The sequence below is a fragment of the Phallusia mammillata genome, chromosome 1 (genome assembly GCF_965637545.1).
Source record: "Phallusia mammillata chromosome 1, kaPhaMamm4.hap1.1, whole genome shotgun sequence".
NCBI lineage: Eukaryota > Metazoa > Chordata > Ascidiacea > Phlebobranchia > Ascidiidae > Phallusia > Phallusia mammillata.
Window position 1 is genome coordinate 4,016,705 of NC_137252.1, and position 21,024 is coordinate 4,037,728.

General features: G+C 37.8%; 4 protein-coding genes across 4 annotated transcripts; 3 read left to right on the plus strand and 1 right to left on the minus strand.

Moving 5' to 3' along the window:
- Positions 1 to 1,730: 1,730 nt before the first annotated feature.
- LOC145215604 (adhesion G-protein coupled receptor G6-like) lies at positions 1,731 to 5,746 on the plus strand. Its single transcript, XM_080084360.1, has 7 exons — positions 1,731 to 1,813; positions 2,424 to 2,515; positions 2,924 to 3,091; positions 3,769 to 4,487; positions 4,549 to 4,774; positions 4,858 to 5,328; positions 5,442 to 5,746. The coding sequence occupies exons 1-7, from the start codon at positions 1,731 to 1,733 to the stop codon at positions 5,744 to 5,746; spliced, it is 2,064 nt and encodes a 687-aa protein (XP_079940486.1).
- A 3,783-nt stretch (positions 5,747 to 9,529) lies between these two features.
- Positions 9,530 to 11,098, plus strand: LOC145215688 (uncharacterized). The gene is made up of 5 exons (XM_080084447.1): positions 9,530 to 9,612; positions 9,975 to 10,128; positions 10,185 to 10,282; positions 10,676 to 10,875; positions 11,037 to 11,098. The coding sequence occupies exons 1-5, from the start codon at positions 9,530 to 9,532 to the stop codon at positions 11,096 to 11,098; spliced, it is 597 nt and encodes a 198-aa protein (XP_079940573.1).
- A 412-nt stretch (positions 11,099 to 11,510) lies between these two features.
- LOC145215841 (putative adhesion G protein-coupled receptor E4P) lies at positions 11,511 to 20,247 on the plus strand. The gene is made up of 4 exons (XM_080084459.1): positions 11,511 to 12,167; positions 12,230 to 12,455; positions 19,421 to 19,891; positions 19,991 to 20,247. The coding sequence occupies exons 1-4, from the start codon at positions 11,511 to 11,513 to the stop codon at positions 20,245 to 20,247; spliced, it is 1,611 nt and encodes a 536-aa protein (XP_079940585.1).
- Positions 15,107 to 16,042, minus strand: LOC145235218 (uncharacterized; the record flags this gene model as incomplete). Its single annotated transcript, XM_080099573.1, has 1 exon — positions 15,107 to 16,042. A coding segment is annotated over one exon (936 nt), but the record flags the coding sequence as incomplete, so codon positions are not given.
- Positions 20,248 to 21,024: the final 777 nt, after the last annotated feature.

Sequence of the window (21,024 nt, forward strand, 5' to 3'; positions counted from 1 at the left end):
GACGTAACAACACGCTGATAATTGCACTTGGTTTATCCGGGACTCGATCAAGTTATGTAAAATGTGTCTTATTTGTTCAAGTGATGTTTTTGATCAACTGAGTCTTGTGATTTTTGTGTGTGTATTTACCTAACATTGTTCCAAGGGGCTTTGGATGAATGCATTACTCGGTATCACTAAAGACCCAGAAACTGATTAACCAATATATTCGATCCCAACCGAATTACACAGTTTTGTCAATACAATATCGTTTTTAGCCTATATATCAAGTTGGAGACACCAACCATAAATAACCAGTTGGTAATACTGACTAAGCGTTCGTTTACCGGGTTTGATAATTAACAAAGTTTCTCATATACTGGTGGAAAGTTACACAATTCGTTTTCAAACAAAGAATTTTTTATCTTTTTATAGTTCATAACGTTTCACCGACTCGATGAGCATCAACACAGCAATAAAGCGAATATGGCAAGAGTTTGGTAAAATAAGTTAGCTAAACTTTAGACTTTCATTCAAACTTCTGGTTTTAATTTAAAGTTTTGTGTACAGTTATAATCAAAAGGTAACGAGTTACGCAACACGTACTGCAGCTGGATTAGGCCGAATGCAAGAAACTGACAACAAGGATATGGCGTTTTTCATCCAGCCTTGATGCTTCCGTGCTTGTATATAGCTACTGACTGGTGTCAGTTTGGTCAGTTGAAAACATAAAGACGCGATGCAAGGTGATATCAAGGTAAATAGTTTAAGACCCATACTGTGGATCTGGTAGTGCAAGTCTATTACGAATGCGGTCATTGGTTTTAACTGATTTTGTAGAATTAAAACGAGTTTACATCTGTTTGTGTCATAAGCCTTATCAAATTATAATTACGTCTTTTATGACCACGGTTTCAGAACAAGTTTTGGTTTGGACAATATCTAGTAGTTTATCGCTGCAAAATCGTAAGTATTCTGAGGAAAGCAATAAGTTGAGAAAATGAGCTTCTTTGTTTCTCTACTTGTGGTGCTGGCCGTCGTCTGCTTCAAACCAAGTTTGCAAGGTAAACTTAGACGTATTTTTTCTTGTATACCTTATGTAAACCTAACATACAGAACCAGTTTACTTGCGGTGAGTGCAGAGTTGCAAATCGAGTCGTTGTTTTGCGTTTCATTTTGAATAAAACAGATTTGATTCTATCAATTCTTTCGGGTCTGACTTTTCATTATCATTTTTGTCGTACCTTTTTTTAAAATTTCAACCAAGTTTACAACATGTGAATTTACCTTATCAGCAGTGTGCCAAATTTGGTGATGTGTCTTATTGGAATTAATTAATAGAAGAAAAGTTTGTGCCTGGGAATTAGGCGTTTGCCAACCCTCTATAGAGGTGACGGCCGTATTAAGCGTTTAATTGAATTGCATTTAAAGATTAAGTAGTGTAAGAGATATTCAACCTTTGTTAACACATTGTTTTCGAAGATATAATTAAGTTATAGTAGTCCCAGAAAATTGGTGCAAAACCAAACATCTAATAGGTTTCTTGGTATAGCGGCTTTTTGATTGTTTGTTGTTAGTGAAGTGCGCTACTTATCTCCTAAATTATCTCCAGTTAGCTCCCTTTAACCTACTATTATTTTATTTTTTAGCTAAAGAAATCGACATTGTGTTTTTGGTGGACAGTACTATAGTACTGGTATACCACAATAACAACTTCTCAGTTTGCAACATACAAGAATGCTTTTGTAACAATGGCTGATGCCCTTGCACTGGGTTTTGCCAAAAACTTTTTGCAAGTCGCTATTCTTCAGTACGGAACCAACAATTCAAGAAGGTAAATGTATTTTGTGAACCAAAAGCGTTGTTCGACCATCGAAAAGTCCTAAGTAGAACGTGGCGATTGAAACAATAGAAAATGTTTAAAGGGGGCAATTTTAAGAGCTTTTATTTGAAGATTGTAGATTTTTGTACGTTGTTGTCCACGTATAAAAGATGAAAAATGACTAGTTTCACTATCCAGGAATTCCATTTTCGATGCTTGTTATATTCCAAATTATTTAAAAGCATTTTTACATGTTTAATGAAGAAAACAGGCATTTTAAGTCGGAAAAAAACGCTTATGCTCTAACGATGTTGTACATAAGGTACCTAATATTTGTTCGCTTCATTTGCTCATGAACGTTTTAGTCTCGATTTTATGTATTGCATTAAAACATGCCGGTAATTTTGGATGTTGACAAGATTTCCAAGTAAATAAATAAGTTGGTGGCTGTTAAAGCTGATAATAGTTACTTTCTAAAAGTTACTTTCTTTATTCTCAAACGCATGTAGTTATAACCAATAAGTTTCGAAGTGCCAAACGGTTTTGTAATAACATGGAAAAAATACACAGACTCAATGTAATGTTTTTGACATGAAACACTCTTTATATTTGTTTTTGACAGGCTTGAATACACCGACAACAAGTCTTATCACAACCCTACCACTCTTGGTGATTGCACTACAGTCCATTGTATTAAAGATGCTGTAAACAATGGTATGGTTCAGCCTTTTGGGACAAACGCTTTTACCGCAACCGCTATCGAGAGAGCTGTCTAAGTAAGGCGTTGTTTCAACAGGAATAAACGGCAAAAGCTCTTAACTTTAAAACTCTGTATAGATCGACTTCAACAACTCAGTTAACGCCGCAACTTCCAACAAATTTCTGATACTTACAACATACCGGAGAGCAGACCCTTTTCAGTTGCATGGCAGGCGAGCATTTAGTGTGATGTTTAATTTTTATTTGTTCTTAAAAGTATTTATTTTGTTCTAGCAGAGGACTGAAAGAAAACTTTATTTGACTCCAACTCTTCCGTATCGAAAACAGTCGTAATCAATTAAACCTACAACACTTGTATTGCGTACAACAGTTACATTTTGACATGCAGAAACAACATTACAGTGTACCCTATTGGAATTGGACAAGACGTTGTTGAAAGTGACCTTCAAGTCATTGCTAACAACGGAGTTAACAACGACAGAGTTACACTGTTAGCCAATTTTACCACCCTTGGTGACACCCTGGTTAATATTGTATCGAAAATTATAGCAAATGCATCTACACCAGAAGGTAACTTGTTGTTGTGATTAGTCGGTGTACGACATGTTTCTCAAATATGTTGAATCTTACGTCACTTTTTCATTAGCGCAACCACCAGACGCATAAGAAAATAATATTTTATAAACTAAATTATATCGGCTATGAAGTAATATTTGTTTGTCACAATCCACGTCGCTATATATAGTTCTTAACTTCAAGACCCCAGTAACCGGATTTGGAAGCAGGCTAGGTGGTGGGGAACCAATTTAAATTTATGTTTAAACAAAACGGACTTGATACGCGCTTGTCCTTCACATTTGGGTCGTAACTTCACCGTGATTAATCCAACATTTAAACTCCCTTTGAACTTCGGTCTTTTGCCACAGGTTTTTGAGTAAATAAACTCAACCCAAAATGACCAGAGATTTTTAATGGGTTGAAATGTTCTTTCTGATATCTAATAATCTTATTATAAATTTATTATTACAAACATTGAATAAAATCATTAAGCAGAGCTCGTGAGTTTTGTTGTTCTGTGTTTATTCTTTCAGAAATACTGACCAGTTTAAAACAATAGCACAACCTTTTTTTCACTGTTTGCAGTTACGCATTGCGTTTTGCATTTGTAATTTGGCATGGTTAAAACTATCGCTAAACTACTTACGATATTTGGTTCACCAACCTGTTATGGAATTGGTTTGTTACAGGTTCTTCATTTCTGGATCAGTTAAAAAATGTAAATCTTGCAAGTGTGATAGAAATAGAAAACATCGAAAATCGAATTGAAAATTTTTCCCGAAATCATTTACAAACAAACGGAAGCACTTATAGCAGCGGAGATGCTCAACTGCACATCGTAGTTACCAACATCAACCAGGAGACATACAACACAAATCTTCAGTTGGGTTCATCTCATATCGACTTTATACTGCAAACAAATGGAGTGAAACGAATCGTGATTGCGGTGCTTGTCTTCAAGATAAACGCAACACAAACTGCACAGACTCAACCTATAGAATCCGGTTCATTGGCTACAACGCGGTACATAGCTACGTTCAACACAACCTACATTGCTATTGTGGGTTGGGATGCCGAAAGCTTTAAGCGCTTGCGCCGCAAAAGATCAACTACCGAAGAAATGAACGGTCAACTGACAGGAAAAGCAAGCCTCCAATTACCACCCCAATCACAAGCAACCGTCTGCAATCTGATCAAAGCGGGAAATATATCCCAAGAAAACCAGAAGATTAAAAAATTGGAACCAATCTGTCTCTTCTTCGACAAAGTGGAAAGAAAATACTCGGATCGTGGTTGCGTAACAATCACAGATAACGTAACAGGTAACATCACTTGCAAGTGCAACCATCTCACCCTTTTCACTGTTCTACTGGCTGTAGAATCCACCACCATACCAAAGGGCGTCAAGGTAAAGATTTGAATGTGAACTTTAACAAATGGCTAACAAAATAAACAACACGTTGTTGCAGATCACATCTTACGCCACAGAATCAACTTCAGTCGTGTTTCTGATTGCCGCCATAATAATCCTCTACAAGTCGAAACACAGCGGAGATCGGGTTCCGGTTCAAATCAGCTTGTCAATGGCTCTTCTGCTCTTTCACGCTGTCAACATATCACATGATCTTGTCGTGATGCATGAGATTCCATGCGTGATTCACACAGCAGCAAACCAATATCTTTTGCTGTCTTCAGGTATACAGTACAAAATAACAGGGCAATTGAAATTTTAAGCATTGGTTTATATTCTGTGATTTGGCGCGAATGTTTTGTTTCAGGAGTATGGTTCCTACTTGAAGGAATTCGTCTCTTCATGGCAACTTCGTTTCCAGTCAAATTCCGAACCCAAAATCCGTCAAACCGTTTAAAAATCTTCATGGTCATTGGTTGGATTGTTCCAGTTATTGTAGTGGGATTATCCTTTTCTGTGGGATTTCCTCTCGACATCTACATGAAGCCCCAACCATTGTACGAGCAATGTAACGAATTTATTAAGGTTCCAAAGTACGACAGATGCTGGTTGGCTCCGGGTACTCCGATCTTCTACTCCACGGTCGTCGCTCCTCTTGCTCTCGTCCTCTTAACCAACTTCATGATCATCCTGAAGACAACACATGTGATGCTGCACTCGAGGAAGATGCGGAACAGAGGAGAAGATCCAGGGACAGGAGATGCGTTGAGAGCAGCGAAGTCTTTTATCTTACTCTTCTTTATGCTTGGTGGAACTTGGGTTTTGGCGTTTTTCACAGGTACTATTTGTGCGTTTGTTACTTTTATATTTTTGAACGTTTTTATTTTCATAAGTTGCATCAATGCAAGGGATTTCGAAGGCTACTGTTTCACAAACTCATTACATTTGCAGGAATCGGGAACGAGATTTCGAACGAGGTGTTTATGTACATTCACAGCTTGGTGAACGGATTGCAGGGATTCGTCGTCTTCCTGCTGTACTGCGTCATGGATGACGACACCAGACAGGAAATGCTGACGTGTAAGCGTGAAGCTGATGTTGGATCGAAGCAGCAGAAAAACGATGCTAAACCAAACAAAGGTGAAAGTTCAAATGCAGAAGGGGGTGAAAGTTCAAACGCTGAAGAAGGTGAAAGTTTAAACGCACAAGGAGGTGAAATTTCAAATGCAAAAGGAGATGAAAGTTTCAACAATTAGTTGCGGCTAAAACATCATTTTTTGCGACAGTGGTTTTAAATTTCCGATGTTATATAACATTCACTCGCGCGCCAACAGGATCAACATAAAAACTACAATAGCTATCGTCGAGCTTTCGCACTTCTAGACATCTCTACAGTGATTTTTTTGAGCAAATTTCCTTTGGTTGATTACCCTGTGTAATGTTGCTCCAACCGATTCGTCGAAACGTCGCCTATCGGTGAACATATAATCGTCGGTTAAACAAAACAAAAGTTTAACAAGAACGTTGGTTAGGTCACAAGTGTTGCACATTTTGTAGCTGACATAACTAACACATCTTGTGTCCGCGGGCCGGATCTGGCCCTCGAGGTCATTTCATCCGGCCCGCGACCACATTTTTTGGTTTGCCAAATCGTGTTGATAACTTTGTAACATTCAAAAATTAATCTACTCCTTACGAAAGTTTTCCTGTCGCGATATGTAGAATTGATATTACCTAGTTTCATAGGAATACAACTCTCAAGATTGATCCAAAGCCGGTTTGTTACGTCACAAATTGGACTACAAGTGTTAATTGTGTGCAAACAATTGCCTTATTTTGTTAGTTGTGACGTAATATACAAGCATTGCTCGTATGATGAGACCAGCTGTACAGTTTAACAGTCGCATTACCAGATTTTGAATTAGATTGTGGAAAGACCATCTCTTGGTGCCCCTATAGAAATCGCTGGGGCATGTAAACTATGCGGCCCGCGCGAATCAATTTTAAACTTATCCGGCCCGCAGTGTAAAAAGTTTGGTGACCCCTGGTTTATATCATAGCTCCTCTTATATCACCGATGTTGTGTTGTTATCACATTACATGCCGTTTGACCCATTATACTGAGAACGACTACATTGATATAATGTTACATAAGCGTGATAATAAATGAGCAAATGTGTGTTAAACTACTGACGAAGTTAAAAAAAAACGTCTGTTTCTATTAGGCAACTGATTGTTTTTAAAAGAATCCAATCAATGCGGCGCTTTCCAACATTTTGTAAAGTGCCTCAATTAACAACATAATACCCAACTAACCAAAGCCAATCTATAGTGTATAAGCAAACATCACTTAACACGCGGCTTTACATTGACATCTCGGCTCAATGGAAGAAAATTCTGTTTTACAAACCACATAATGGATCAGTGGAAAGAAAACTACTTTCGTGTCGTTTAATCTTAAGTTCTTTTGTGGTGGCATTTTCAGTTTATACCACAGGGCTAGCGTGCTTTGGAGAAGGTTGTTTTCTACTAGGTATATGGTTTAGCATTCCAGCAGCCCGTCAACATTTCTGAATTAAAAAAAATGTGTTACTACAGGCAACTGTTTGTTTTTAACCAATCCAATCAACACAGCAATCCTCAATCTTTCATTAGCAATTCCTCACTTAACATTTTAAACATTTTTATCTCGATCAAGATTTGTTCAATTCTGTATGTGGGGCAGGCGCGCATGACCATTCGGCCTTTTGGGGCTGGTTCGGTTCATCAAAAAATTACAATGACAGGCAACCGCCACAGACCTGTTTTTGTTTTCAAATTTGTCTGCCGCTTGACGACGCTAGTGCACAAAATTACATCATCTTGTGTTGAACGAAGGTGAATCATCCAAGATGCTAAATTTTGACGTAACAACATGATGAGATTTGCACTTGCGTTCACGAATCGGTCAAGTCTTTCAAAACATTGCTGATTTGCACAAAAGGTGTTATTTTGTTTAACAAAGTCTTGTAACTTTTGTACTCACCTAACATTGTTCTAGGGCAGTGGTTCTTTGCCTTTTTTTATATCGGAAAAGCCAAAAAAACAATCATATAAAAGTATATATTTGCAAACACTGTCGTGTCAATTCTAAATCAATATGTTGTGTGAGTTACTATTCTAAACTGAGGATACGGGGAAAGTTTGAATAAAATGTTTCCGAGATGGGTTGCGTCTTCGCGACTCTCTCAAACCTACATGGCGACCCCTTTGAGGGTCGCGACCCCCAGGTTTAGAGACACTGTTCAGTGGGATAAATGTGTGCACTCGGTATGACTGAAGACACAAAAATTGAATCATCAAGATATTAGCCTAAGGTAAACCGTTTCAGCCCAAATACCAGGTTGGAGAAATCAAGCATGGTGCAATAAACCAGTGAGTATTACTGAACATGCGCTTCATTTACCGGGTTTGAAATTTAACAACGTTCCTCATACATTGGTGGAAGTTACACAAATCGTTTTTAAGTAAAGAACTCATGTTTTTCACAAAGTTTCGCTCACGACCACGAAGTGCACCATCACAGAAAAAGCGAGTATGGAAAGAAGTTGGTAAAATAAGTTGCCGAACTCATTTGTTGACTTTAATTAAAATGCCTCAAAGCTTTTTTGTAACAATCAATTTCGTATTAACTTAGTAACAAGCTCCTGAAGACATACATATAAAAATATGTGGATTTTGCCAACTGTGGAGAACTGATAATAAGAATCAGCGTTTTTCATACAGCCTGTTGCTTTCGTGCTTGTATATAGCTACTGGTTGGTGTCGGTGTGGTCAGATTAATATAGAATGACGCGATGCAAGGTGATATGGAGGTGAATAGTTTAAGAAATTTGTGGATCTGACAGGTCAAGTACACGCCGAATGCTGTCATTGGTTTTAAGTGATTTTGAAGAAACAAATTATAATTACGTCTAATTTGACCACAATTTTAAAACATATTTAGGTTTTTTACAAAATCTGGTGGTTCAGTGTTGGAAAATCGTAATATTCTGCAGAAAGCAATAAGTTGACAAAAATGAGCTGTTATGTTTCTCTACTTGTGGTGCTGGCCGTCGTCTGCTTCAAACCAAGTTTGCAAGGTAAACTCGGCCATGGCGTTACTTCTATACCTTATGTGAACTTAACAAACACAACCAGTTTATGTTTTGATGGCAACATAATAGTGCCTTCTGGTGGGTGCAGAGTTAAATCGGGCCAGGTTTTCGAGTTTAAGTTTGAATAAAACAGGTTTAATTGTGGTTTGAATTCTCACTATCATTGGTGACGTATTTCCCCCAATTTCGGCCCAGTTTGCAACATGTGAATTTCCTTTAAAATATGTGTTTGTTGACGAATTCAAATAAATTTATGTGGCACAATTCAATTAAAAGAAGGAACATTTGCGCCTGGGAAAAATATCGTCATTTTAGTCTTAAATTGAATTGCTATTCAAGATTACAAAATAATGTAAGGGATGTTCTACCCAGAGTTGTAAAACAATCTTACTTTTTGAATAAATTTAATAGCCAGTTGCTGGACCTGACCTAATGTCAAACAGCCCTACAACACATTCATTAAGACCGATTGCCTCTTGTTTTTGTTGTCTTGGTCTTTTTTGAGGCTTCAATGCATATGCCTGTCAATCAAACTTTCGGGCTTAAACGGGGTTCTTAAAAACGACTCGGGTTCGGCCCGGATTTCGGGTTTGTACTTTTGGGTTCGGGTCGCATTCGGGCTCCAATTTCAGGCGCGTTTATAACTCGGGTTCAATCTTTGTTAACTCATTGTGTGGAAGATTAAAGTAGTCCCAGAAAACTGCTACCAATCCAAACAAGTTTCTTAGTATATCGGCTTTGTTATTGTTACGTTGCTAGTGGAGTGCCCTTCTTGTCCCCAATTTATCCCCACTTAGCAGTCTTTGACCTTATGTTTTGTTTTCAGCCCAAGAAATTGATATTGTGTTTTTGGTGGATAGTTATTTATTTCCTTATGCACGATATCAAAATGCTTTTGTAACAATGGCTGATGCTCTAGCACCGGGTTTTTCCCAAAACTCACTGCAAGTTGCTATTCTACTGTATGGATCCAACGATAGAAATGGGTAAATGCATTTTGTGAACAAAAACGTTGTTCTGTCAGCTAAGTTCTACGCGATGTATTAATAACAAATGTTTTTACAGTTTTTTTTGTTTTTTTGAAAGCATTATGTTTAGTTATTTGTAAGAAACATGACGTTTCAGTTGGAAAAATGCACTCATGTAATAAACGTTGCTGACACCTGATGTTTGTTTACCTCAATTGCTCCAGTTTTTAGTCTCTTTCTTTTTTGCCTAATAATAAAACATACTGAAAATCAGTTTTAAAAATCATAGACAAAATATTTCAACATAACCTGCAAGAAAAATACAACGACTTAATATAAATTTTTACGACACAAATACTTTCCATATTTTTATTTGACAGTCCTGACTACAGCGACAACGGCTTTTATTACAACCCTACCACTCTTGGAAATTGCACCACAGTCCAATGTATCAAAGATGCTGTAAACAATAGTGTGAGTTGGGATTATTGGAAAATCTCTTTTATCGCAACCGCCATCGAGAGAGCTGTCAAAGTAAGGTGTTGTTTTAACATAAATAAAAGCAAAAGCTCTTAACTTTCTTCTTATAGATCGACTTCAACAACTCAGCCAACGCCGCAACTGCCAAAAAATTTCTGATTCTTACAACATACCGTTGGGCAGCAGACCATTCTCTTTTGCCTACCAGGTTAGCGTTTAGTGTGACGACCAATCTTATTTTTTGTTTTTAAATGTCTTTTTTTTGCTTTATTCGTATCCTTATCGTTTCTATGGCACCCACACAGATGCGTTTCAATCTTTTTCTCGAAAATGCCCAGATTATTATTTCAAGTGTAAGCCCAGTTTCATTGTAACAGCCATTTATCTTTTTGACAAGATGATGTTACAGATAGATTTTTGACTTTTCGATTTTTGACAGACTTTTTGACAAATATGTTAAAATTAATTTCCAAAACAAAGATTTCAGATTGTCTTCATAAACGGGGCAATGCAGAAAATTTTTGTTAGTTTTTGTTTTGCAACCTCTTACCAACAACAGCTAAAACCAGTTAAGCTACATCGCATCTATTGTTTGTTATAGTTACGAGTTGACGAGCAGCAACAACATTACAGTGTACGCCATTGGAATCGGACCTCAAATACCTAAAAGTGAGCTTCAAACTATTGCCAACAACGGAACTGGCAACGACAGAGTTACGCTGTTGAACAATTTTACTACCCTTAGTGACATCCTGGTTAACATCGTATCAAAAATTATACCAAATGTATCTATACCAGAAGGTAACTTCTTGTTGTTATTAGTCGGTGTACGACGTGTTTCTCTAATAAGTTGAATCTTGCGCCCGTTTGTCTTTACGTAATTGCTTATATATAAGCTAGCTGTAACCGGTACAAGATCAATAGAAATCTTTATTTGTTACAACCCACATTGAATTGTTTAGTTCTTAAAGTCAAGACCCCAAATGGATTTGGAAACAATCAAGGTAGTGGGGAACCCGATTAAATTTATGTTCAAACAAAACGGGCTTGTTTCAGACCGGCCGTCCACATTTGGGTCCAAACTTCACCGTGATTAATTTAACATTTAAACCTATTTTGGTCATTAGCCACAAGTTAATAAACTCGACCCACAATGGCCAGAGATTTTTAATGGTTTGGAAAGTTGTTGTTGTGGTTGTAGACTGATCCAATTCACTGACCAATTCAAAAATATTCCAAAAGCCTGTAACGTCTTGCGTTTTTCACTGTTTGCAATCATGCGTTACGTTTTGCTTTTGCAATTTTTTGGATGGTTAAACATGTCAAGGGAGCGCGAAAATCCTTAAAATATCTGATTTATTAACCTGTCATGGAAATGTTTTGTTACAGATCCTTCATTTCTGGATCAGTTGAGAAATCTAAATCGTGCAAGTGAGATGGAAATAGAAAACATCGAAAATCGAATTGAACATTTTTCCCGAAATCATTTACAAACAAACGGAACCACCTATAGTAGCGGAGATGCTCAACTGCACATCGTAGTTACCAACATCAACCAGGAGACATACAACTCAAATCTTCAGCTGGGATCATCTCACATCGACTTTACACTGCAAACCAAGGGAGTTACACGAATCGTGATTGCGGTGATTGTCTTCAAGATAAACACAACACAAACTACACAGACTCAACCGGTCGAATCGGTTTCATTGGCCGCAACGCGATACATAGCTACGTTCAACACAACCTACATTTCTATTGTGGGTTGGGATGCCGATAGCTTCAAGCGATTAACTACCGATGAAATAAACAATCAGTTGCCAGGAAACGCAAGTTTCGTCATAACCCCATCATCACCAGAAACCATCTGCAAGCTGATCAAGGCGGGAAATATATCCCTTAAAAACCAGAAGATAAAAAAAATGGAACCAATCTGTCTCTTCTTCGACAGAGTGGAACGAAAATACTCGGATCGTGGTTGCATCACAATAACTGATGACGTAACAGGCAACGTCACTTGCAAGTGCAACCATCTCACCTTGTTCACTGTTCTACTGGCTGTAGAATCCATCACCATACCAAAGGAAGTTAAGGTAAATATTTAAATGCGAACTTTTAAACAAGTGCTCACATTCATGCAACATTTTCATTCCAGATAACATCTTACGCCACAGAATCAACTTCAGTCGTATTTCTGATCGCAACCATAGTAATCCTCTGCAGGTCGAAACACAGCGGAGATCGGGTTCCGGTTCAAATCAGCTTGTCATTGGTTCTTCTGCTTTTCCACGCTGTCAACATATCACATGATCTTGCCGTGATGCATGAGATTCCATGCGTGATTCAAACAGCAGCCAATCAATATCTTTTGCTGTCTTCAGGTATATAAAGTAATAGGACAATTTAAGTTCCAAGCATTGATTTATATTATGTGATCTGGCACAATTGATATTCTCAGGAATATGGTTCCTCGTTGAGGGAATTCGTCTCTTTATGGCAACTTCGTTTCCAGTCGAATTCCAAACCCAGGATTCGTCAAAGCGTCTTAAGATCTTCATGATGATTGGTTGGATTATTCCAGTGTTTCTAGTGGGAACATCCTTTGCTGTGGGGTTTCCCCTCGACATCTACATGAAGCCCCAACCATTGTACGAACAATGTAACAAATTTATTAAGGTTCCAAAATATGACAGATGCTGGTTGGCTCTCGGTACTCCGATCTTCTACTCCACGGTCGTCACTCCTCTTGCTCTCGTCCTCTTAACCAACTTCGTGATTATCCTGAAGACGACACATGTGATGCTGCACTCGAAGAAGATGCGGAACAGAGGAGAAGATCCAGGGACAGGAGATGCGTTGAGAGCAGCGAAGTCTTTTATCTTACTCTTCTTTATGCTTGGTGGAACTTGGGTTTTGGCTTTCTTCACAGGTAATATTTGTGCGTTTTTTTTGAACATTTATCTTTTCATCAGTTGAATCAATGTAAGGGATTTCGAAGGTTATGATTTCACAAACTTATTACATTTGCAGGAATCGGGAACGAGATTTCGAACGAGGTGTTCATGTACATTCACAGCTTGGTGAACGGATTGCAGGGAATCGTCGTCTTCCTGCTGTACTGCGTCATGGATGACGACATCAGACAGGAAATGCTGACGTGTAAGTGTGAAGCTGATGTCAGGTCTGAGCAGCAGAGAAACTAAAAAACGGTCGAGATTAAAAGAAGTAGTTGGCGATTGTGGAAATGTCAGTCGAATCAGTTTGCCCTCTTTTTCAGCTCAAGGTTTAATCCTGTTGGACATATTGTTAATTTTACTTTTATAAATGCAACTTCTGAGCCTAACTCGCGTTCGTATAAAAACTATAGCTTCTGTCCCAATCTAATCCGAATCCAGCCTTATGTTCTTTACTAAGCGAAATAAACTGCACCAAAAATAATCAGGTCCAAACTGTTCTTAGCAATAAGATGCAATTCAATATTTAAGTGTAAAACATTACAATGTGTTGATAGTGTCTATTGTCATCGTATTGCAATCTTTTTAATGATGCACATTTAAAAAAACTATTACTCAAAGCTTGTGAGTTTGCTTTAAAACTTTTGCTTTGCTTTGCTTTGCTTTTTTCCTGTAAATTTCTGCGGAAAATTTATATCTGGGCTATTGATGTTATTTCATGTGTTTAGTTCGACTATGTTTTGATCAATTCATTAAAAGCTAAAACCTTAGCATGCAATAATTTTTTTGTATTTTTCCATCGGTGTTATTCGCGTTCAATTTTCATTAAGCATTGTAATGCTTCGATCTGCATGATGGAATTGCATTTTGAAATGCATTTTCCTCGTATTGTTACATGGATGCCTTACCACGTCTCTGCAAAACATGTTGACTTCCTTTTATCCAACTGTCAATTTGCAGCACTAGAAGTTAAAATTCCGGAAAATTGTTTGCAAAACTAAGAATCAATTCTTGCTTTGCTTCAATGGCGTTTATATTATTGCACTGCCCTCGTATCACATCACATGCACTCGTATAACATCACATGCACTCGTATCACATTCACGTGCACTCGTATCACATTCACATGCACTCGTATCACACAAAAATATTCGCTGTTTTAGAGTGCTAGCGTTTTTAGATTAACGACAATTTTGGCGTTCATGACAACGTTAGAAATCTCATTTTTAAGTAAGTATCATAAAAAGCATTCCAAGGCATCAAACAAAGTTGAATTTGCAATTTAACTTTTGTATTGACAACTTTTGTGTTGCAAAGTGTGCCGAATTTGTTTTTCTAAAATTTTGTTTTTCTACTACTCCGCATGCAAAAATTTGAGAACCATTGATGTACAACATAACTTGTGAATTATTACGTCATTGTGTGCTTTGGTACGAGACTTCGTAATTTTTGCTACCAACGTAGGCGTATGACATCACAAATCCACATTGTAACTCTCGCTGTTTGACGTTTGATGCGATGAATTTAATTTGTACTTATGATGTAACAACTTGAAGTGTATGTTGTAATAAATCCACAGGTTATGTTTAAAGTAACGGTCAGCACAAGTTCAGCAATCTTCGGATATTGAAGGCCTCTAAGATTTAACCTTGCTTGTTATTAGAAATATATAAGGTATATAACTTAATATTCAAAAAAAAAATTAAGACAGCGTTTAGTTTTAAGACAATAAATGTCAAAAACTATTTCTCGTTTTCATATAGGTGCAATGTTAACATATAACTATTCATTTTGCTCATACACCAGTGTTAAAGTAACCTCTTCTGTTATTTAATAAATTATTTCGTTCAACTGGTGTAATTCTAAACAAAATACTAATTGTTGTTTTCAAGAACTTGTATTTTTTGCTGACGTTTCGTCCACCAGAACGGTAGGACTTCTTCAGAGCAATGAACGAATAATACAGCGGGCACAGAGACGAAAATGTATGGAAACAGCGGGATACGATGCACAATAATTACATTAGGACAAAGGCTTTCCGTGAAGAGTTGCGGGTGCTACAAAACCACAGGGCGTAACTAATGTCCGATTTTTGATGGGGAAGTCGGCCGCAAAACGTCGCGGAAAACTGGGCTCAGGCTTTTGCCATCGTTACGGTTTAAAACATTTGAACTAGAATTAATGAGGCAACTTTCAAAAACCAAACGTTTAGACCAATTCGGTTCTTGTTTCAAAATTTGGGCACCGTTCCAATTAATGCGGTGGTCGCATTCCAAAATGTGTTCGCATAAGGCAGACTTGCTAACATCCATGTTTTTGACAGCCGCTTTATGTTCTTTGAGGCGTGAATTTAGATTTCGCTTAGTTTGGCCAATGTATACCATATTACAATCACGACAAAGGACCTGGTAAACAATTCCTGTACGATGTTGTGGTATAGTGGCATCTTTGGGTTTTGGTAGCAATTGTCCAATTGTTTTAAGAGGTTTCATCGCCACTTTTACCCCAGCGTCGTTCAGGATTCGTTTTAGGCGTTCAGTTACACCCTGGACGTATGGTAAGCAAGTGAACGATTTGAACTGTCTGTTTTGTGCGGTGGTTGTGTTACGTGTCAAGTTGTGTAAGTTTCGCGGGAAGCCGTTATTCCCTAACACGCGTGCAATGTTCTTGCATTCGTGTTTGCGAATAGCCGTATCCCTGATGTGTGTCTTGACTCTGTTGTAAAGTGTTTTGGCGACCGTAAGCTTTTGGTGCCGAGGATGGTGCGATGTGTAATTTAGGTATCGATCAGTGTTCGTGGGTTTCTTGTAAATGTTTGTGGTGAGCTTTTGGTCTGGCTGCCTGGTGACAGCCACATCCAAAAACGCAATGGTATCGTGTTGTTCGGTTTCCATGGTGAAAGCTGTTGTTGGTGATATGGTGTTCAGGTGTGCGTGAAATGTGTTTACCATGTTACTGTCGATAATGACGTATGTGTCATCCACGTACCTAAGCCACAGACGTGGCGGTGTGTGGAAAGTTGTTTATGTTTTGCCACAATTGAATGTTAAAGTCCAATTCGAACCCAGGACGCTTCCGGGTCGAATCCCTTTCAGTTTTTCTGTGTCTTAATATGATATTGCTGTCAAAGAACTACTGGGCCAGGGCCAGGTTTCTGTGAAACAGTCTACATTTTTTCAAGGGATTCGAACCTGCCGCTAGACGACGCTAGTGCACAAAATCAAATCATATTGTCTTGAACGTAGGTGATATATCCAAGGCACCGAACTCCTGTTATGACGTAACAACACGCTGTTCACTTGGTCTATCCAGGACTCGATCAAATCTTGTAAAATGTGGCTGATATGACCAAGTGATAGCTTTCGATTTACTGAGTCTTGTGATTTTTGTGTGTGTGTTCATCAAACATTGTTCCAAGGGGCTTTGGATAAATGCATTACTCGGTATTATTGAAGACCCAGAAATTGATTAACCAATATGTTCGATCCAACCCGAATTAAACAGTTTTAAGCCAATACAATAACGTTTTTAGCCTATAGACTACGTTGGAGAAACCAACTATTAATAACCAGTTGGTAATATCGACTAAGCGCTCGTTTACCGGGTTTGATATTTAACAAAGTTTCTCATATACTGGTGGAAAGTTACACAATTCGTTTTCGAGCGAAGAACTTTTTATATTTTTATAGTTCATAAAGTTTCACCGGCTCGATGTGAATCATCACAGCAATAAAGCGAACATGACAAGAGTTTGGTAAAATAAGTTAGCTAAACTTCAGACTTTCATTCGAACTTCTGGTTTTAATTTAAGGTTTTGTGTACAGTTATAATCAATAGGTAACGAGTTACGCAACACTTAGTGCAGCTGGATTAGGCCGAGTGCGAGAAACTGACAACAAGAATAAGACGTTTTTCATCCAGCCTTGCTTCCGTGCTTGTATATAGCTACTGACTGGTGTCAGTTTGGTCAGTTGAAAACAAATGGCGCGATGCAAGGTGATATCAACGTGAATAGTTTAGGACGCATTGTGAATCTGGTAGCGTACGTCTAATACGAACAGGGTTTGTTTAAGGTTTGGTTTGGGTGACCGCTAAGTAGTTTTGAGAGACAGCAAGTGTTTCATTTAAATACCAAAAAATAGCCATATTTGCTTTTTGGGAAACCGCTGGAGAAAAACGGTCCCCAAAACACCTTAAACGAATACGGTCATTTGGTTTCAAGTAATTTTGTAGAATTCAAGTAATTTACAGCTGAATGACTATGTGTTTTGTATGTTTGTGTTATTAACAAATTTTAATTACGTCTATTTTGAGTACAGTTTTAAACATTTTGGTTTTGTACAAAATCTGGTGGTTCTGTGTTGCAAAATCGTAAGTATTCTGCAGAAAGCAATAAGTTGGGAAAAGGGCTTCTTTGTTTCTCTACTTGTGGTTTTGGCCGTCGTCTGCTTCAAACCAAGTTTGCAAGGTAAACTTAGACATAATGTTTCTTCTATACCTTATGTAAACCTAACATACAGAACCAGTTTATTTTTATGACAACATAAGTAGTGTCTTGTGGTGAGTGCAAAGTTGTAAATCGAGCCGTTGTTTCGCGTTTCATTTTGAATAAAACAGATTTGATTCTATCATTTCTGTCGGGACTGACTTTTCATTATCATTTCTGTCGTACCTTTTTTTAATTTCAAAGTTTACAACATGTGAATTTACCTTTTTAGGAGTGTGCCAAATTTGTTGATGTGTCATATTGGAATTAATTAATAGATGAAAAGTTTGTGTCTCGGAATTTGGCGTTTGCCAACCCTCTATTGAGGTTACGGACGTATCAAGCGTTTAATTGAATTGCATTTAAAGATTACAATTAGTGTAAGAGATCTTCAACCTTTGTTAACGCATTGTTTTCGAAAATATAATTAAGTTATAATAGTCCCAGAAAATTGGTGCAAAACCAAACATCTAATAGGTTTCTTGGTATAGCGGCTTTTTGATTGTTTGTTGGTAGTGAAGTGCGCTACTTATCTCCTAAATTATCTCCAGTTAGCTCCCTTTGACCTACTACTGTTTTATTTTTTAGCTAAATAAATCGACATTGTGTTTTTGGTGGACAGTACTACCACAATAACAACTTCTCAGTTTGCAACATACAAGAATGCTTTTGTAACAATGGCTGATGCCCTTGCACTGGGTTTTGCCAAAAACTTTTTGCAAGTCGCTATTCTTCAGTACGGAACCAACAATTCAAGAAGGTAAATGTATTTTGTGAACCAAAAGCGTTGTTCGACCATCGAAAAGTCCTAAGTAGAACGATGCGATTGAAACAATAGAAAATGTTTAAAGGGGGCAATTTTAAGAGCTTTTATTTGAAGATTGTAGATTTTTGTACGTTGTTGTCCACGTATAAAAGATGAAAAATGACTAGTTTCACTATCCAGGAATTCCATTTTCGATGCTTGTTACATTCCAAATTATTTAAAAGCATTTTTACATGTTTATTGAAGAAAACAGGCATTTTAAGTCGGAAAAAAACGCTTATGCTCTAACGATGTTGTACATAAGGTACCTAATGTTTGTTTGCTTCATTTGCTCATGAACGTTTTAGTCTCGTTTTTATGGATTGCATTAAAACATGCCGGTAATTTTGGATGTTGACAAGATTTCCAAGTAAATAAATAAGTTGGTGGCTGTTAAAGCTGATAATAGTTACTTTCGAAAAGTTACTTTATTTATTCTCAAACGTATGTAGTTATAACCAATAAGTTTCGAAGTGCCAAACGGTTTTGTAATAACATGGAAAAAATACACCGACTCAATGTAATGTTTTTGACATGAAACACTCTTTATATTTGTTTTTGACAGGCTTGAATACACCGACAACAAGTCTTATCACAACCCTACCACTCTTGGTGATTGCACTACAGTCCATTGTATTAAAGATGCTGTAAACAATGGTATGGTTCAGCCTTTTGGGACAAACGCTTTTACCGCAACCGCTATCGAGAGAGCTGTCAAAGTAAGGCGTTGTTTTAACAGGAATAAACGGCAAAAGCTCTTAACTTTAAAACTCTGTATAGATCGACTTCAACAACTCAGTTACCGCCGCAACTTCCAACAAATTTCTGATTCTTACAACATACCGGAGAGCAGACCCTTTTCAGTTGCCTACCATGTTAGCATTTAGTGTGATGTTTAATTTTTATTTGTTCTTAAAAGTATTTTTTTAGTTTTATTTGTATCCATATTGTTGCTACGACACCCCGACACCCACAACATTTATTGAAATTATTTAAATATTATTAAGTTCATAATTTTTGTGAGTTAAAGTTCATTGCAGTTGCCTTTTTTTTTAAGCATTGGTTTATATTCTGTGATTTGGCGCGAATGTTTTGTTTCAGGAGTATGGTTCCTACTTGAAGGAATTCGTCTCTTCATGGCAACTTCGTTTCCAGTCAAATTCCGAACCCAAAATCCGTCAAACCGTTTAAAAATCTTCATGGTCATTGGTTGGATTGTTCCAGTTATTGTAGTGGGATTATCCTTTTCTGTGGGGTTTTATCTCGACATCTACATGAAGCCCCAACCATTGTACGAACAATGTAACGAATTTATACAGGTTCCAAAGTATGACAGATGCTGGTTGGCTCCCGGTACTCCGATCTTCTACTCCACGGTCGTCGCTCCTCTTGCTCTCGTCCTCTTAACCAACTTCATGATCATCCTGAAGACGACACATGTGATGCTGCACTCGAAGAAGATGCGGAACAGAGGAGAAGATCCAGGGACAGGAGATGCGTTGAGAGCAGGGAAGTCTTTCATCTTACTCTTCTTTATGCTCGGCGGTACTTGGGTTTTGGCTTTCTTCACAGGTAATATTTGTGCGTTTTTTTGAACATTTATCTTTTCATCAGTTGCATCAATGTAAAGGATTTCAAGGTTATGATTTCACAAACTCATTACATTTGCAGGAATCGGGAACGAGATTTCGAACGAGGTGTTCATGTACATCCACAGCTTGGTGAACGGATCGCAGGGAATCGTCGTCTTCCTGTTGTATTGCGTCATGGATGGCGACATCAGACAGGAAATGCTGACGTGCAAGCGTGAAGCTGATGTTGGGTCGAAGCAGCAGAGAAACGTGGTAAAACCAAAAAGAGGTGAAAGTTCAAATGCAGAAGTGGTTGAAAGTTCAAAAGCGGAAGGAGGTGAAAGTTCAAACAATTAGTTTTTGTGCGGTTGTGCAAAGTCAGCTGAAAACATTTTTTACGACTGTTGTTCTAATTTAAGACGTAGCTGTAAATATCAAGTCGGATTTTGCCATTGTTATGCGTCGTGCTATATTGGTGTACGGCAAAGTCGAAAAAAAAACGGAAAAACTGATATTGCTGATTTGTTGTCAGTCGCTTTTATAACTCAAAACTAAATTTTCATCAGCGTTTTATTGCTGTGTTTGTGTCAGTTTTGTTCGTGTTATTAAAAAGTGGTGCAGTGGTGGCGCCTATACTTTAACATAATTTTAAGTTTGCGTAAAATGAATAAATTAAAAAAACATTTACCAGAATAGCTCCATAAACTTGATATTATGCCTTGCCACGAATTTTGTACCACTTGGGATTTCGACTGTAGACATTCGCGAGCATTCTTATTTTTGCATTGCAATGCTTGTATCTTTCATTTTATTCCATTTCAACGCTTGTACCTTGCACTTTTGAACGCGTTTTCGTCTTATTTTAAACACTGACAATGCCACGCGTTCCAAATGCCTACATATGCACTTCCTACCATTTCGGCTTCTCTGGGTAGCATTTTCGGTTAAGATCCCAAAACTTATCAGGAAAACACAGTACACATTCAACCATAGCTCCTCCTCCGATGCAGTGTTTCTGCGTTGTGTTGTCATCACATAACATGTCTTTTTGGCCCGTTGTACTGAGAACGACTGCACTGATACCATGTTATTAGCGCGTGATAATAAATGTTGTGGAAATGTGTGTAAACCTAC

Coding starts and splice junctions, on each gene's coding strand:
- LOC145215841 (XM_080084459.1), top strand. CDS start 11,511: ATGGAAATAGAAAACATCGAAAATCGAATTGAACATTTTTCCCGAAAT. Junction 12,168..12,229: donor CCATACCAAAGGAAGTTAAG/GTAAATATTTAA, acceptor TTTTCATTCCAG/ATAACATCTTACGCCACAGA. Junction 12,456..19,420: donor ATATCTTTTGCTGTCTTCAG/GTATATAAAGTA, acceptor GTTTTGTTTCAG/GAGTATGGTTCCTACTTGAA.
- LOC145215604 (XM_080084360.1), top strand. CDS start 1,731: ATGGCTGATGCCCTTGCACTGGGTTTTGCCAAAAACTTTTTGCAAGTC. Junction 2,516..2,923: donor TAAAGATGCTGTAAACAATG/GTATGGTTCAGC, acceptor ACAACATTACAG/TGTACCCTATTGGAATTGGA. Junction 4,488..4,548: donor CCATACCAAAGGGCGTCAAG/GTAAAGATTTGA, acceptor ACGTTGTTGCAG/ATCACATCTTACGCCACAGA.
- LOC145215688 (XM_080084447.1), top strand. CDS start 9,530: ATGGCTGATGCTCTAGCACCGGGTTTTTCCCAAAACTCACTGCAAGTT. Junction 9,613..9,974: donor GGATCCAACGATAGAAATGG/GTAAATGCATTT, acceptor TTTATTTGACAG/TCCTGACTACAGCGACAACG. Junction 10,129..10,184: donor CCATCGAGAGAGCTGTCAAA/GTAAGGTGTTGT, acceptor TTCTTCTTATAG/ATCGACTTCAACAACTCAGC.